The sequence below is a fragment of the Accipiter gentilis genome, chromosome Z, assembly GCF_929443795.1.
Source record: "Accipiter gentilis chromosome Z, bAccGen1.1, whole genome shotgun sequence".
Classification (NCBI taxonomy): Eukaryota; Metazoa; Chordata; class Aves; order Accipitriformes; family Accipitridae; genus Astur; species Astur gentilis.
In genome coordinates this window covers 85201711-85219885 of record NC_064919.1, presented here as the reverse complement: position 1 = coordinate 85219885, position 18175 = coordinate 85201711, and the positions used below count along the sequence as shown (strand labels likewise).

Genomic DNA, 18175 nt, shown 5'->3' with positions numbered 1-18175 from the left:
GTCAGTTATTAATGACAGAAAGGTGATGTACATAGCAGCCTACATTGTTAGCATAATGTTATAATGAAGCTACTTTTTCACTTTTTCTTTCCCTCTCTCACTCTCATGCCCTGCAATACATTATGGTGACCATTCCTAGGCAATTTGATTGCCAGTCCGCTCCGTGCAGGGCTAGCTGTAACCTTTAATTACTCTTTCCTTTCACAAACCTCCGGTGTTAAGTTCCCTGTTAGAAGCTGACGCTGACTGTGAGGTTCCTTGGACATGTTATAGCTTGCACCCCCAGGGACCATAAAGGAGCTGGTGGTTTTGGAGAAGATCCTTGCAGAGAGGAAGTGGGATATTTATAGCTTTGGTGCTGCTTGCCAAGCTGGAGCCTGGGGACGCTACCTAAACCTAAAGCCATTTACTCCCTAGGATTCAACATGCTGCTTTTTTTATGATAGCCTTTGCTTGCCTCCCAACATCTGCAACAATAACAGGCCTCTGGGCCTCTTCCCAAGGCAGCGGGAAGAAATTCCCTAGTGTATTTAGAGAAACCTGAAAATTGCCCTTAAGTACTATTCCAGTAAATGTATAGTGCTTTTAAGCCTAAATATAACACAGGGCTAGCTTGTTTCTTTGCAAGAACATGCTGGAAATGGGTAAAGGCCAGCAAGGCAGGGGGAATCTGACGGAACACAAGCAGCTTGGGCACAACACAGGGGACAGCATAGACTAGGGACTGGTCGCAATAAGTGGTGTGGACAAAGGTACCCTTTCCTGGGAGAAAGACGGAAAAGTTAGCTGGATGACTGTAGGCAGTCCCATGCCACCTGCCCTTACAAGCAGGGAATGGGCTGGTTTTATTGCCATAAAAACCCACCTGAAGCTCCCCATGGAGGGTGCCATGGAGGCTTGTGGTTCTGCATTTTTCCACAGCTATGCTCTCCAAGGCTGGCTGTCAGGATGGCAGGACTGTAGGCAGGAGAAGATGCTCCAGGAAAGAAACTCTGCTCAGTGAAATTTGATAAAGGGGTCCAGCCTCTGGTCAAGTCGTCTCTTTCCCCTTAATGAGATATTAATGAGCTCCTGGCACTGCTGGAAGAAGGGGAGAATGTAGAGATTGAATTTCTAGGTATTCACACATTTTTCACACACCATATAATGTTCTCTGCTCCTTCCCCTGCTGTTTTGCACCATGTCATTGGACAGCAGAATCCTGCCCAGCTTTTTTTTCACTTTTTCAGTTTTCCCCCCAAGTGCGATGGATGTGGGTGCTCTCAGCAAGGCCAATGCCTCAACCCCACAATAGCAGCTAAAGTCCTAATGAGAGAGTTAAACTGCAAGCTGGAGAATGACATCGGGAAGCTCTGGTCTCTGTAGCTCCTGATCCTGAGTAAAAAGGATGATGAAATGAGATATAATTAAGGGACTTTAATACAGATCTCTGGGGTAATTATTTTTATTTTAGGATTAATGTGATGATTAAAAATCCACTGCATTGATCTGCTAAAGTAGGTTAAATGCTGTGGACTTCTGCTTAAATCCAGAGCTGCCGCTTGCTTTTGTATTGACTCATCTTTCCAATGCTCGGCTTTCAGCTGAATTTTCTTTTGAATCAGATGCTCAGCTGAGGGCTGGCCTTTTTTTGTGAGCTCTTGTTTGGCCAGCAGGGAATAATCCTGGATTACATCAGGAAACTGCCACTACAGTAAAAAATGTTGATATGGTCCCTGTCTTCAGCTCCCAACCTGTAGCATGGGATTGATCAATAGGACAGTCCTTGCCTGCTTTGGCAATGTAAAAATATCAGAGCAATACTTTGCTATATACCGATATTCTATTGGTAGAGAATTCACTAAATACTGTTTTTTTTTAACAACCTGACTTCTGCACAGGGTGAGAGGCAGCTGAAGAAGGGAATCTGCCCCTTTAAAACTATTTTTTTTTCCAGCTAAGTGAGGAGAATGCATTTTCAAAGCTATTAAAGACTTTAAAAAAAGATTCCCCTGGGGTCTGTCAGAAGGGGCACGTACAATAACTCAAAGAATCACACAGCAAGAAACAGCAAACCTTCCCATGCAGACAGCCTGCATTATTTGAAAGCTTTACATCACTTAAATGAGAATAAAACATCACTCTTATGAGTATAGCCTATAATTAATATCAGACTCTCATAACTTCAGGTTATACCACCATTTTGGTATTTCTGAAGCAGCTTTTATTCAACACTTGCAAATCAATTCCTAGACATCTTTACCCATTTCCTTACCCCTATAAGAAATATGGCTTATGATCATTTTTTGCACAGTATGGGAAAATATGGAATAAACCCTCAGAAAATAAACCTGGACTACACCTTCAGAGATAATTTAGTCTGTACCGTGCTATAAGACAAGACCAGATCTTACCTATACCAGCGACGGCAGTAGTTGCAATGTGGACACGGGGGCTGCACGTGACCTGAGTTGTATTTTGTCCTAAGCTGGGGTCTTGAGGAACTACAGCTAACTCATGGCAGTTGGGAGCTTCTGCCCCACACCTGCCATGTGCTCCTGTCCCCTGTTCATAACACCCTGTGAAGATGTTAACTGTCAGTGAAGATGTTAACCGTAACCTAAGACCATCTATTCCAGTGTTTAGAGTCTCTTTCCATTCTGATATTTTTCCCAAGAGAAGTAAGCTGAAAGTCATCTACTAAGTCATCTCTCTGTGCCCCCTCTGTTTCTAACCAGAGTGAAATATTATCCCAATGAAATGACATGCAACCTGTCAGTCACCTTGCTGAATCCCTGATGGCACTACCACACAGGTTTTGGTTTTGGTCCATTTTCTTCAGAGAAGAGCACTGGGAACTTCAGGAGACAGCAAAATCTTGAAGCTATGTACACCAATATGTGTATGTATGGGATATGGCCACCACCTTGAAGTGACCGAATCCATTCTAGCATAGCGGGAGAAGCTGAGACTCCAGCCATGCTGTTCTTACTACAGGGTATTCCCAAGAGCATTTCAGGGGGATGGCGACTGGGGTGCTGGCATCCCCATCGTGCCTAAATAACCTTGCAAAGACAAGGAGCTGAATTAGTTCCCCAAGAGGTCAGAGGAGCACTGCAGCCTGTGCTGGGAGAGAGCTCAGCAGAGAGATGGCAATGGGATGGAGGGGGCAGAATGAACAGGGAGCTGACAGATTAACTCAGCTGCCTGCAAAATCATCCCCCGCTGGTCATCCCATTCCCTTTCTCATTGCTGCTGTTGGTCACTTTACGTAATGCTCCTGTCTCCCCACATAAAATAAAAGGAGAGAGCACACACATACATGGCATGCGAACTAAAGCTCTGTAAGAATCTGCAAACAATCGCAGCTCTATCACAGGCTGCAACAGAGACTTTTATTGTGAAAAGTGTCCTGAAGCCAAAATCTTACCTTCTGCTACTTGGAGTTTTTTACTCACCCAGTATTTTAATTTACTTTTATAGAAAAGCATCAAGTGGCTGAAGATTTAGTACCAGAGCATGAGGGTATGTTATTTCCTCTCTTGTGCTCCCTGGCAGTACTCTATGGCTCTGATGCAGAAAACAGGCAGCGTTTGAATCCCTGCTCCCTCTAGACTTGCTTTATTTCTAGCATTGTTGTGCGGCACCTCTTCTGTTAAGATGGCAAAAATGCTGATCTAGTGTGTGAATTGCCAGTCCTTCTCCATTCCCCAGATGACAGTAAATTAAGGCAATGAAAGTCAGTTATTTCAGTATTTTACATGTGCAAATTGCATTACCCTGAGTGTTTCATTCCCTGGTGTGTTACACCACAGTCCTTCCTGAGCTCAAACCACGGGCGATGTGAGTCACTACAGAGTGACCTACAGATACTTGCCCCTTTTGCTGTGGCTGTGGCCACCCGGCAGTCCTGAAATCAGTTCCCACAAGCCCACCCTGCACAGTAGTGGTTGCTTTGCTTAGGGTTTGAATCATGTTGGGCTGTAGCAGCTCTGCAGAAGCTTCTTGCCCTGAAGTAGTGAACCATAGGTGTCCTGTTTACCAGTCAAAAGGTGGCCATTATCCTCACTGATTAATTCTGCGCCGGTTAAATCCTAATTCTAATTCACATAATACCCAGTAGCAGCTTGCTTCAGTCTAACTTTGCTGTGTGGGGATCTAGGCCTACTTCTGTCCATGCAAACAGCTCTTTCTGAGTATTTGGCTGAACATCTAGGCTAACTCTGCTTTCTGCATTTTCCACAGATCTGTTGCCTCTGTATGACAAAGTAATGGTTGAGTTTTGCCGATGCCCAGCATTGAGGACCTGTGAATCAAAGCCCGTTCATCCAAAGTGGTTTGAACCCCATGACATTTCTTTCAGAAACATCTCTGTTATAACCTGCCATGAACTTGTTTTACGTCATTTTGAAAAAATTAGCTGCTTGCCCTCTATGTGTATGAGTAGGTACAAAGTTCAATCTTACCTACATTTGTAGAAAGCCAAATCCAGAACCCCGTCCTCCTGCTTCAAATTGTGCTACACTTGTGTCCCCCACAGTCCCAGCTGTAAGCGACCACATTCTTGACCGCTGACCTCCATGGCTAGTGTTGCAGACCTGGTAACTCGGTCTTTTATTTCTGACCTGATCAGAGTTTCCTGATCATTCTTACACTCGCTGGATTTGGTCCAGACATAATCGCTGTGCAAAGCTTTGTATTTTCTTACTTTCGCTGTGCCTCATTCTTACCCTTGATTGCTTTTTCATTTCATTTCTCATTTTTTAATTCAAGTGTATTCATTGCTCAGCAGTCCGTGCCTCCCTCAGGCAGATTGTGGACTTAACCTCTCATTTCTTGGAGGTGTCCTTGCCCTCCGTTGCTTGCATCCATTTTGCTTTTTCATCAGCCCTGCAGATAGTCACTGTCCTTCCATGTCCTCTTTATTTAGTTAGTTTTATGCTTTAGTCCTCATGATGAAAACCTTAAAAGCAATCTCTGTCGCTGGTAGTTTCACAGCACTCTCCAGAAGAGCAAATATAGCCAAAGTTAGGCTTTTCACAGTCCTAGCTGAAAATCTTGGGCAGTCAACAGTTTGGAGGCCTTGCACAAATGGTAGGAGGAGATGGTGCCATCCACTTCTGTGCATGGAGAGGTGGAATATTGCCTCCTCCTGTGGCTGATACGGAGTACAGACACATTGAGTATAAATGGCATTTTGCTCATCAACTTCAGCATGGGTCCTCACTGCAAATGGGGCTCTGTGGGTATGTTTACACCGAAGAATATAGTACAGTGTAGAGACACTTGGCCTGATGCTAAATATATTAGTTTTGGGAACATGAGATGCAAAACAATTACCTCAGTCAGATCTCTAATGCTGTGGTGAGATTGATTCTGGTACCCATGCTGCATCAGGTATCTTTGCAGTGAGCTACCATCTCAAATGTCAGAATTTGCTGGTATCTTAAAATATCTGGGATTTCCTGTGAGTCTCTGTGCTTGGGGCTTGATTGGCCTTTTTTCTTGAAAAACAACCTGCCTCACTGTCAGGTCGTTCTGTTTTGGGTTTTCTGTTGCCCCTAATTATTACAAATAATAATAATATTTTAATTATGAATAGATATTACAAATAGAATTGACACAGATTATCTATTACTCCTTGGATGTTTATCTTCCGGCCACAGATGAAAAAAGGAAAGATTGTATTGTTTTGAAAGGTGTCCTTCGATGTCCTTGATGTCCTAGTCAACACTTTGTCCCGTTTAAGCAGACTAGTTGAATGTTGGTGTTGAGTCTATTTTATCTTTCTTAGGAAGTGATTTTATGTCAGGTTTTTCAGACGTTGCATGTAAATATCTGATGCAAGGTTTAACCAAAATGTGAAATGTGCTACACGAAACAAAACCTTTTTCTGTGTAGTGGTGGTTATAATCCAGAAGCTTCCCACCTATGTTTCCAGTTTTTCTCTTTGTGCTAGTCAAAATATACTCCTCCACCACTTTATTACTACCATTTCCCTCTAAGATGTAGAGCCAAGCTTCTCCCTGGTATAATACTGTATGGCCAACTGTGTAGTGTAACCAGATGTGCCCCTTTCCCACATCTTCATCCATATTTTGCTTTTCATGGGACCCATATTATTTCATTTCTTCCATTTGCTGTGAATATACCATTCCTGCTCTCCCACATATTTTCATACATTTTCAAAACCTTTTCTAATGGTCTTCTCCCAATAAGATAGCAAGCAATCAGCTCAGCAGTTACCCAGTATCAGTCAACTTGCAAAGCCCTAGGTCACTGAGACAAAGACTGGTCTCTATTAATGCAGTGAGCAGAAGTATGTATGTGAATGTATCCAGACTAAATCTCGCATTTTGCTAATTCTACTGGAGAAATAAGTATTTTTCTGAACTGGACTGGTCAGATTCACCTCTGCTTCCACTGAATGCAAATGTGAGTTTTATTATGGACTAACATAAGAAGGGGAGCTTCCTGCTCAAGTACATGAGTTGGCCCCAGGAATGTTTTATATCTTTGTGCTGTGTCTGGTTGGGTTATGCCTATGGATTCTCTACTGAAAGAGGCCAATGAACACATGGTATTTTTCTGGCATTATAGCACAGGTGAATTGGACCTGGACTGCTACAGGCAGAATTACATTTCTTTCTTTCATCTGTGCTGTGTCTTTCTAGATTGCTGTGCCTTGAATATTTATTTCAAAATGGATTGGAGTGTTTGAAGTGATATAAAACTATGCAAGTAAGCATTTGCCTTTCTCTTGTCATCTAACTTCACTGTCTTCAGGGACTGAGTGTGGCCCTTTTGTCAGGAAAGGGGAGTTTTTGGACACAGAGGCTAGTCTGCCTTGACTTTGCTGGGTTGGGTTTGATCTCAGCATCTCATTGTTACCTAGTGGATGCTTTACTCCTTTGGAGCCCCTCTGATGTCTTTTCAAGTGCAGTGTAAATAAACCTTGCTGTTTCTGGCCTGTGTGAAAAAAAAATGGATCCTTGTTTTTTCTCCAAAACTCCTCTTATTGTTATCTCTGTTGGCTGCTATGCTTGTCTTCGCTTGTGCAGCAGTCTGTCACATTGGAGACTCCTGATATTCCCCTTTCTTACCCAACCTCCTCCTACTCTCTGATCCATTTTAGTGAGTGTTTTCAATCACTCTCATCTGCAGGTCATTCATGCATACCACTGTTTTCGTTTTATTTTCCATACGCCCTGTGGACACAGTGAGTCATAGTTTCCTTATTTTGCAGAAAGAAGGAACTGGATCTTCAGCAAGATTAACCATCTGACTTTCCAATACCTCTGTAACATCCCTGTTAGTAGGCTAGGGGCATCAATTTACATTTTCAAAGAGAGTAGCATGATCATTTAACACTGATGTCTTCAGTTTCTCCTCTCAAGGGCACAAGAATTATGAAATGGAGAAACAGAGGTACAGTGAAAGTAAGTGATTTTCCACTGATTTTAGGAAGCATATTCATGGCCTGGACTGTCTGTTTGTCGGGGCAGGGACTGTATATGGCTTCTGCGTTTGGGTAGTATGTAACAGTGCAGTACAGCACCATGACCAGGCCTGTAGAAATATGATTATAAAATTATTAATGATGTATATGGAATTAATGTGTATACTATTAGCTTATAACTTAAACAGGAGCTGGAGTCAGAAAAGCTGGGCTTGCTGTCACCTCCTAATGGCCTCTTTGCTAGGGAGAACGTATATAGAGGAGTATGATAACTGCTAGAAAGAAAGGGCAGGAAAAGCGAAGACAAATAAGAGAGGGAGCCCAGAAAGAAAATGAAGTAATTTGCCTTGCTCTTGGGGACATTCGTATCTCCCTTTCGCCCCTTCACAGAAGGAGTCTGTAGACTCCTCTGCTTCCCCTTGGTTGACCATCTGTGGTAGGCCAGCAAGCTGAGTCAGATTTTGGCTTAGTTTCACCGATATAAAATGACATTGGTTTCTGCTTGTTTTTGCTTTCTTTTGGGTTTAGTCTGCCTCTGGTACACGCGGGATGGGAGTAGTGCTAGATGTCACCTTGAAAGATGAGTGGAAATAGCCTGCTGCCAGGGCTTAAATGAGATGAGCAAGTTGTTTTGGGGGAAGGGGTTGGCACTGGAGTGGCATCTTCCATGCCCTCTCCTTGCACCACCTGTGTGATGTCCCTGTTGCCATTCAGTCCTCGTTACCCGTAGGTGGTGATCACTGTGTTACTCAGCCACTTGCACCAAACTGCTCTTCTGCTTTGAAAGCATGTGGGTCTCTCCTGAATAAATTCTGCTGCATACATGGTCATGGCCTGCTCTCTGGCTAGAGCCCAGACAGGACCTCCAGCTGTGCTTAAAGTCTTTTGGATCTTCTCCATTTATTAGCTGTAGCATACACAGCTCCCTTTTAAAAGCCTTCCTGTCTGCACTGATTTTTTGCCCTACCTTCGTGCTTTAGAAAGGCAACGAGACCGCCGTGAGGTGGGATCTCAGTGTGATGGCAGCATGGATGCGAAGCTGCTTGCTGCAATCTATCCACTTGTTCAGTCTTGCCTTATAGTTTAAAACCCTCATAATTGTTTGACATCCTCTGCTATTAAAACCTCTGCTTGTGCAGGAACTGTTTCTTGTTTGGATTGCAGCAACAGGCTTTTTGCTTTGCTTCCTGCTGCTTCTTGACAGCCGGTCTTGACAAGCCCTTCAGAATTACTGCTGCTTTGTTAATTTTCTGGTTTTTCACAAGCCCCCCCCCCCCCCCCCCCCCCGCTATTCTTACAGTATGCTAGTGTTTATTTGACCACATACTGATTCAACACTTACAGTTACCAATTAGGATCAAAATATTGCTTTGACATTTACCTGAAACTCAAGGTCTTCATTGCTAAGACATTCAACTTAATGGAGTTTCTCTAATGCAAGGCACAACACTGCTCATACTCTTATTTGTTAGGGGTGAGTCCTGTGATTAATGATGTCCATAAAACTCGATGAGAAATTTGCTTACAGTGAATGGGCAAAACATAGCATCTCTGCACTAAGAGTGTTTCTGGTCATTATATCTTTCATAGTCTTCCCTTGTCATCATCAGCATCACATGTTGGGGAAACATCCTAATTTTAGAAGGAAATAACATTCAAGCAAATTGAGCAAATGGCAAAGTTCCACCATTGGTAATCATTGCTAATGATCCCAGGCTTAAAATTAGCTTTTTGATTTTTTTTTTTTTAAACTCTGACGAGAACTGTCTAAATTACATAGGGGACCTCTATGTCTAAGTAATTTCCTTTGCTTTCCTTCCCTTCTTTTAATCTTTCCTTACTCTCTTTTTAGTTCTGCTTCTTTTTCTCTTCCTTTTCTGTGTTTCCATCCTGCATGTGCTTTCCTATTGTGATTCTGATTCACAAAATCTTAATTTACCTCCTGTTTGCCTGTTTAAATGTAGTTAGTGCTGGGAGTGAACATGGTAGAATTTAACTACAGTAATATGCAAAAGAAATACACCGATGGAGAAGTTCAAGTCTCTTTTCATTTTCTCAGGCTGTTTGCAAATTTGGCCAGGCAGCTTTTATGAACACTTATGACTCACAACTGAGAGGATTAGAAAATATATTTTTAAAATTGAAATCTCCTAACTCAAGGCTGATTGAAATGAATGGTAAAACTCTCAGTAATCTTGTTAGGAACAGAATTAATTCAGGTCAGTGTTTTTAAATGTCTCATCCTTGATTTCTACTCAGTCCTAATACTACAAACCATTATTTATGGGAGTTGTTCTTACTAGGAGGAAGAGGTTTATTGTACCATCACTCCAGAAAATGCAGAGCAGCAGCTTGGTCTCAGTCTTGCAGACTCACAAGTGAGACACACAGTCCTATAAGCTGTGTAATGTTTCTTCGGTAGTGTGTTTTGTGTATATATAAGTCTATGTATTGCTAACCTCTGGAGTACCTGTTGGAAGAAGAACACTGTGTGGTCCCCTTTCCCTGTCTTGTTCAGGGTTGGACACTTAGCTTGCTCCTGACCCTAAGCTCAGCTCACAAGTTTGCACTTTGTCCTTACCATGTAGAAGTGTCATACCCAGACCCTTGCTTGCCCTTGTTAGGTATTTTTGTACCTCAGTTAGATTCCCCATTCCTCCATTTCAAAGCTAAGTATTTTAAGCTGTTCATCGTAAGACATATCTACCATTCCTCAGTCTTAGTCTTCCTGATCTCCTCTTGGATCTTACCCAAAATGTGCATGTCCTCCTTTAAACTTGGTGCCTCAGCTACAGTACACACTGTTCCCAAAAAAGTCTTGATGAGAGGAGGGCATTAAAAAATGGTTTTATAATTTCTTTTGCTTTATGGACAGACTTCACCCCCCTCTGCCTTTGAGCATTTACTTAGCTTTCCTTCCAGCTGTTACATGTGGAGTGAAGACATACAAAGCGAAAGGACTTTACCAAATGTTTTCATTCTTTATTTCATCTGCCTGAATATTAGCTATGCTTTAGGAGAGTTCACCTCTGAAGGACACACCAACACCAGTTATTTATCTAGATTGATGCTCTCTATTTCAGTTGCAAGTAAATATCAAAGCCCAAAATATCTAATTTAAATCCAATTAAAAAGTACAATTGCAACTTGGTTTTCCCACACTTCTACTCTCTCTCTCCATGTATCATTCAGTGCTGCCCTTAGCAATTAAAACATATTTTTAAGGCTATGTATTTAGATGTCTTTTACAAAGACATACACATTCAAAAGAAACGTGTTTCCATACCAGTTACAGTGTGGCAAAAAAATGTGTTAGACTGTGGTACATGGGAGAGAATCACAAGTGTTTATTTCAACAAGCCTAAAAGTGAAGGTGTCCTAGTAAAAGTGAGAATTTTCTCGTGTTTTCTTCACACCAATACGTTACTTGGAAGTGGTACCTTGGGCAGCCTCAGCTGATTAAAAACTGTCAGAGCAACGTACAAGGTGTGGGACTCTCTGACAAGCCATAGTACTGCATTAGCCTATAGCAATTATAGCAAAACCTATACATCCTTTGATGTGATTCTCCAAATTGATCACCGAAGTAGCTCTCTCCAAGGTGAATGTAAGATGTAAGTATATAATATCATCTCATTTTGCTTATGGCGATCAGCATAGTTACTTCCATTTGTTTTGACTATTTGGAAAACAGGAGAATTGCATCCATGCATTTAACTAAGAAGTAATTAGAATGGGTCTCCTATGAGCAAAAATTTGGCTTCTGTATTTGAAATGTTCCTATTTTTACACTTAAAAAGTTAAAAAGGCAAAATTTGAGCGCTGGAGGTGGGAGGCAGCTTGGGAGGGGAGAGGGCAGTTTCGGAGGCTAGCTCTTTCCTCACTTCAGAGTGTTGAAATGGATCCCTACCTTCTTCAGAATTACTTCTCCCCCAGAATGCCTTTACCAAAAAGTCTGTTTTCAGTAAAACAAACAACAGAACAAAAAGATTAAAAGGCACAAAACATACAAGAATAAACTTCTTAAATCTTTCAAAATATCTTGAGCTTAGGTCAAAAGACATTTGTGGTGACATGCACTGCACTTCACTTGGGTGGTGGGATTCTTCCGTCGCGTGTGCCAACACTGCAAGCAACCTCGTGCTCCCCGTACTGCTGATGGAGGGAGAGTTCACTCTAGGGTGAAGGCCAGCCTTTGATGGGGTGAATCTTCCCCTAAACTAACAGTAAGGAGCCAATCTCCACTGATTTTTAAGAATGAAGACAATTAGCTCATGTGGAAATGCCTGCAGATACCTGAAGTTAGACAAGGTTGTCTTAAAATAACTACAACAACAAGAAGTTATGTGCACACATTTCCACAATATAGAACAAATAAACTCCTACTGTATGTTTTTGGAGCTGTTTAGAGCTACTCCCCTTTCCTGCTGCAGGAAGCAAAGGGGCCTTATTTTAACACCCCATATTGTTCCTTCTTAATTTCCTATGCTTATAACTGCTGACAGTTAGACTAGAAGATGGATGTGGTCTGAGAGATTCTCCAGTCCTCGTAATAAGTCTGTTGACGAAGAAAACTAGCGGGGTCCTGGATGTCCTTTCTCTTGGGCAAAGCAGGCTGGCAGATTGCTTCCTGGCTGTCCCCGCACAGCCCAGCCGGGAAGTTAACTTTCAGTATTGGCAGCAACAAATGTTCACAACTCAGCTGCCAGGCTTCTGAAATCATAAAATTGGGTTAAAATGGAGAAGATTAAAAATAACAATCTGCAAGATTCTTTCTTGTTGACTTCTGAGCTAAGGGAAGGATTTGACTTGTGTTGTCAAATGGTTTTTCAGACTCATTTTTTTTAAATACATGTGGGATTTCTACCCAGATATAGGTGTAGTTTCCAGAAGACTTCAGGCATCATGGGTCTTGGAATGAATTTGTGCAAGTTTGGAAAACAGGGAGTTATGAAGATTGTGATATGCTTTGGCTTAAAAAACATCATCTTCCCAAACAGCAAAAAGAAGCATTATAGTGTGACTTGGAGAAGTCATTAAATGGCAAATCCTTTGCTAGCATGGCCAATAAATCAGAGGAAGGACCCAGTGCTTACCACATTTAACAACTACCGTAGATGTAAAATTGAAGTTTGGAGAGTTTACTTCTTTGGCCCTGCAGTTTTCCACATAAGTTTCCAGCTTTTTGCACTTGCATCTCTGGGAATGAAATTTCCACCTTGGTCCACACATATGTGTATTGTTTATCAGCACAGATGATTACTGGCCTTCCAATTTGGTTGGGGAATCTGGTGTTGTTTTCAGCCAAGAAGCTGTAGAGTCTATGGGAACTGTAAATTAATGGTTTTCACTAGTAAGATGATGTCTTGTGGTTCTTGGTATCTTTTTATTTTTTTTGATGAATGTGTCGTAGTCACATTTCTGTGTTAAGAAAAAGGACATGAGAACTCATGCTGATAGACTTAACCTAATGAATGATATCAAATATCAACTGCCTCGTTTTCTTGCTAGAGGGCTGCAGTTTAGCTGGCAGAATGGAGAGGAATTGGCAAATTGGACCGGCACCTTTAATTTCACGGATGACGGAGCAGTGAAGAGTGGCAGTGACACAGGCACCAGGTACCAACACCCGAGGGAACAATTACAAAGATCTCTCTCTCTTTGTATGAAACACAAATGTGAGCACAGGCTGTATGAAAAATGAGATTTGCAGTTTCCTTTGGCTGCTTGGTACTGCTCCCCATGGCACAGAATATGCCAGGGATGCCCAAGTGCTGTGCTGTTTTCCCCCTTCAAGGTCTCGGGACCATTTTGGAATATACCATAAGCATCTATGCAGTATGCAAGAGGGTGACTTCTGTGTCCTGGCCTCTCCTATTTCCATTTCCCCACCAATGCTATGTGTCAATATGTGGCAGTGTGGGAGAGAGAGACTTGGGTGGAGAATGTCCCAACATGACAGTATTGATGCACGCAGAGCACACTGGAGAATCTAGCCCAAGGCTTTCTTTATAATAGAATATATATTCTAAGAAAACATAGTTTAACTTGAAATCTTTGCAGGGCCCAGTAGGGGAAAAGTGTTCTATCAAGATAAGACCAGAGTATTTCCTTTATTTACATTATTTTGAAAATATGAGAAGCACTGATGTGCTGTTGCACTTTTTACACTTAGGAATTTGTAGTAGGATCCTTTTGACTGACACACATCTGAAGGGTCATAAAGAGCCATGTGCATAGTCAGGAAGCTGGCTGCAGTTGTGCCTAAGGAGCTTCATAGCTATCACAGGCCATCTGTGTAAATCCAGGTACAGGCATAGGGTGAATATTTGGGGTATCTTCCCAGAACCTCAGTTGTAGAGGTTAAAAATCCTGAGTCATGTGTAGTATCAAATTCAATAAGTAGCAGGGAAATCTTAGAAAGACTGTAAGTTAAAGAAAAAATAAAATGAATTAAAAGAAGCTTACATTTAATACTCTCTCTGGATAAATTATGTATTTTATTTAAAATATCATCACTTTGGTAACCGTACACCGCTACAGCTGTGGAGCTGATAGCATTTCAAAGGCAAGGAGAAATACAGAGTCTGACCTGCCCAAAATCATCCAGTCTCACTGAACCGCAGCAATGCTGCAATTCCTGTTAAGGCTCTTTGCTGTAATGTGATCCTGTATGAGTGCTACCCGCCACTGGACTGGTTTAACTAGTTAAGGCTCTTTATAAAAAAAAGCAACTGAAGCTGCAGTTTTTCATTCAGACCAAGGGAAAAATGGTTCATTCTATGTATGTATGTGTGTGTGTGTGTGTGTGTGTGTGTATCTATCTATATCTACTGTTGTTGCCTTATTTGTGTGTGCATCTATAATCTGTATATGCAGTCTTCAGTTTAGGCAATTGGCATATAAAAGAACTGAATGTGGCACAAAGACAGATATCTTCTTGAAGACATGAGAAAATTAATAAATATAGACTTCCCCCTCTAGGCACCCTTGACAGAGACAACTGAACCATCATTGATTGCAGGATGGGGACCAAAACCCTTGACTGCAAAATACATACTAGCTGTAAGGCACTGAACAACAGTACTATTCTCAATCTGTTTAACCTCTTCAAAGATGAAGAGGTTCAGGATGCAAGTATTTTTATACAAACAGGCTCAAACCGCACAAGTTAGGTATAAATTTCAAAGGTTATAATATCAACAAAAGACGCAAATTTCTAAGTCTGCATCATGTTAATGACTGTGGAGCTGAAAGATGGGGATTTTGAGTTAGGGACAAGTCTAGCTGCAACATATACTGCACATAAGTGTGTTATAGATATTATTTATCTATTTGTCTACTGTTTGAAAGCTGAGAACATGGCAAAATAAAAAAGAACTGTATAAATGTGGAAGTGAGACTGGAGGTGAGATTGTGCGGTGAATAACTGCAGAGCTATGTCATAAATTGTTTACTATTTACCTTTGATCACCTTTCTTACTGTGTTATCACTAGACATCTCCTGAGAGTCTTAATCTGACACCCAACTTCAGGCTGTTGATATAAACTGAAAACAAGCCTTCCTCAAATGAATACTTTTTTCCACCAAATAGAAAACTTGCAGACTACATTTTACCAACCTGGTTTTACTTGTATATATTTACAGGTCTCCAGAGAGATGTCTAAAGTGCACAAAACAAATTATATGTCAGCATATGCACAAGTAATTACCTTTCATTGCATGGCTCTGCAGTTTATTGTGTGTTGTCACCTCCTTGTAAAAGGTTTGGTGTTTAAAGATATTAACTGAAATAGATATTAATATGCTTTTCATTAGCTTATATAATTTACATATTTTTATATATATAGACACATGTTTATTTTACATATGTGGTATCAACACATGTATATTCTATAACTATTCTTTATCTTTTAATTATGTAACTTAATACATGGTGTAGAGACATTGACAACTTATTCTGTAGGAGTGATTTGCTAGACAAAAATGAAGGACTTCCAGAGCAAAGGCACACTGAGACAATAAGTGCATTAGAACTGCAAGACAGCCAGACTTCACAAGAATAGTGGCCATATCAAAACCAATGAACAGTGAAGATTAAACATTGCATGAAAATGATCAAGTAGGACAGAAACAAAGAGTGTCATGTTATCTGATTCCAGTAGAAACTGTTTCAGACCATAACTAATGCATGAAGTTAAAGTGTGGCTTGTAATTGGGATGTTTTTTACTGTCCAGGGGAGTTCATTACACAGTTTTGGAAAATGAGCCCTCCTCTGATTGCAGACAGCTCTGCTGTGCTGGAGTAACCAAGCTAACCAAGGCTTTTCATCCCAGTGCATAAGACGGTTCTTCAGATTGTGTAGAACCAGTCCATGGAGTTAAAAGCTGGTATCATGAGCTCGACTCAGTGTGTGGTGCAACTGAGAGTGTGGATCATGTTTGCAGCATCTAATGTTGCTGTGGGTAGATGCCCGACTTCATTTCGATGCATATTGCATTGCTGCAGGACTTCTAGGTAGTGAAGAAGTTGTGAATACTTTCAAGGAGTAAAAGTGAAACTGATACCTCCCCAAAGCCACAGGGAGGTGTTCTTTCAGACAAATGAGGACTAGGTGGGCTGCAGGCTCTTTGAAACACCCACTCAGGTGCAATGTCAACCAATTGTTGAATACTGGCTTATTTTTGGTTCTTATGTATGAGCCATTGCTCAGATTCTACCTTTTGCTTTTTATCTTGTGCTCAGTATTATAAATCTTACAGCATCCTTGAGGGGAATCAGGTAAAGGATTCTGTCTGATGCTGGTTGTGAGAAGTAATATATGCAACTACTTCCTAGAGCCCTGATTCTTCTGTTCTCCTTTTAATGTGTTTTACAACTTACTGGGATTGTGAGTCTTCACGCTTAAAGCATTTTTTGTTGCCAAGAAACTGCCTTAATGATATGAAGATCTTTCTGCCAAATTGGTTGGGTTACGGTGTTCTCGGCCACCTTCAGTCTTATCTGAGCTGAAGATAAGTTTCAGTGTAGGACTGAGGTGATGAGACCACAGAAGCCTTTGACGGGCGAGAGGAGACATGAGCGTTATGCTTTTGGGCCTGTCAGTTTGAACGCTGAGTTCTCCAGTATGACAAATCTGAAGCTTTGTCCCCAGTGGCTACAAAATAGAAAGTGTAATCAATTGGATTCATCAAATACACATTCTAGAGGAAGGAATTTAAGGGTTTGAGCCATCAGAACTCATTGGCCAGGACAGTAGCTGAGGATGTTCCTTAAGTCATAGTGCTGAACTCCTCATACAACGGTACTAAAATCTTAAGAACCACACAAAAAAAAAAAAAAAAAAAAAAGCCATTGCTTTCAACAATAAACTAAAATGTGGGTTTTGAGATGTTATTGACGTACAAGTATTGTCATGTGGTTTGTTATGCCTCCCAGGTGGTCATATGGATAACAACATCAGCAGCTTATTTCAATTACAGTGATGGGAATGGGCTTGATTAAAACAGCCAAACAGCAGTCTATTAAAAATTGGAAGGGTTCTGAAAGCTCGGCATTGGTAAAATAGGACTCCCTGCAGCATACCCCCATTATCAGGAGCCGATGCTGTTTTGATACAGTGATTGTGAAAGAAAAGAAACAACAAGGTCTTCCCAAAACTACAATTCAATATACTCTCCAATAAATCATTCTGGGGGTGACTCATTGTGGGGCTGTCTCTGCTTTAGCTCCTGCTGTTACACCCACAGCTGTTGCTGTAGAGCTGTATCGGCTAGTATATTAGACTGAAATTTTGGAGAGACTTGGGTCCCAAAGAAGTGGACAGATGAGAAGGGAACAATATGGCATTGGCGTGAGTGGATGTTTGGTCAATTCACACTGCTAATGTGGTACCGGGCAGCAGAGCCAAGCAGTCCCAAATGATCTGTGTGCTGAGACATGAAGACAGGAGATTAAAATCAGAATGGCAGTGAGCAGCCAGTGCCAATTTGCCAGGAGCTTTCATAGTTGTGATGAAAATCATATCCTCAGGGTATCACAGCTATCATCTTAACTGTACAGATGTGTAAAGTATCTGTGAAGTCACAGGACCAGATCAAAGAAGGAATCCAGAAAAGGGACATCTCTGAGATATGACACATGGATGCATGCACTTTCCTAAGGTTACTTGGGAGGTACGTAGAGCTATCAGTGAACTGCTTTTAAAGGACAGAAATATAAAACCCACTTCTCTTCTGTGGAAGATCAAACTTATGGATTTAGGGCTGGTTTGTGGAAGCACTTTTGGGTTTTTTTAAAGTAAAAGTCTTTAATTTGGAAGATAGGCAGGATATCTTGGGAAACTGCCCTTGTCTTGGTGGATGGACATTTCTGAGGCCATCTATTACCAAAAACCAGAAAAACTTGTGACACTGTAAGGAGACAAATCTAGCTAAACATTTCAAAATATCCTAGGTGGAAGATCAGGAGCTTAATGAGTTAATAGCTTTTAACCTCAGCTACATGAATCTTCTGGGAAGCATGAGTACCTGTACAAGAATTCCGTCTCCTGACTATTGTTTGATTACTCTGGTTCTTCTAGAAAGAAAACCAGCCTCGAACTAAAGATGCCATTTCTATCTTCAGCTTCCAGGCATCAGATACTATTTTTCCTTCCTTGCTATGCTGTATTGAAAAGCTTTCTGTTACTAGGAATTGCATCCTCTTGTAGTGTCTCCCTACTCAGTAACCGTGT

The 18175-nt window shown here is 41.3% G+C and overlaps 1 protein-coding gene across 4 annotated transcripts in view; it reads left to right on the top strand.

Moving 5' to 3' along the window:
• The window catches only part of ST8SIA5 (ST8 alpha-N-acetyl-neuraminide alpha-2,8-sialyltransferase 5), a 74925-nt gene that overhangs the window by 35238 nt on the left and 21512 nt on the right, over positions 1-18175 (top strand). For 3 of the 4 annotated variants that reach the window (XM_049796094.1, XM_049796096.1, XM_049796095.1), the window contains one exon: positions 12950-13057. The exons of the other annotated variant lie outside the window; for it this stretch is intronic. In XM_049796094.1, coding sequence (XP_049652051.1) covers positions 12950-13057 — 108 coding nt within the window. The remainder of the gene's footprint in view (positions 1-12949; positions 13058-18175) is intronic. 4 annotated transcript variants of the gene reach the window in all.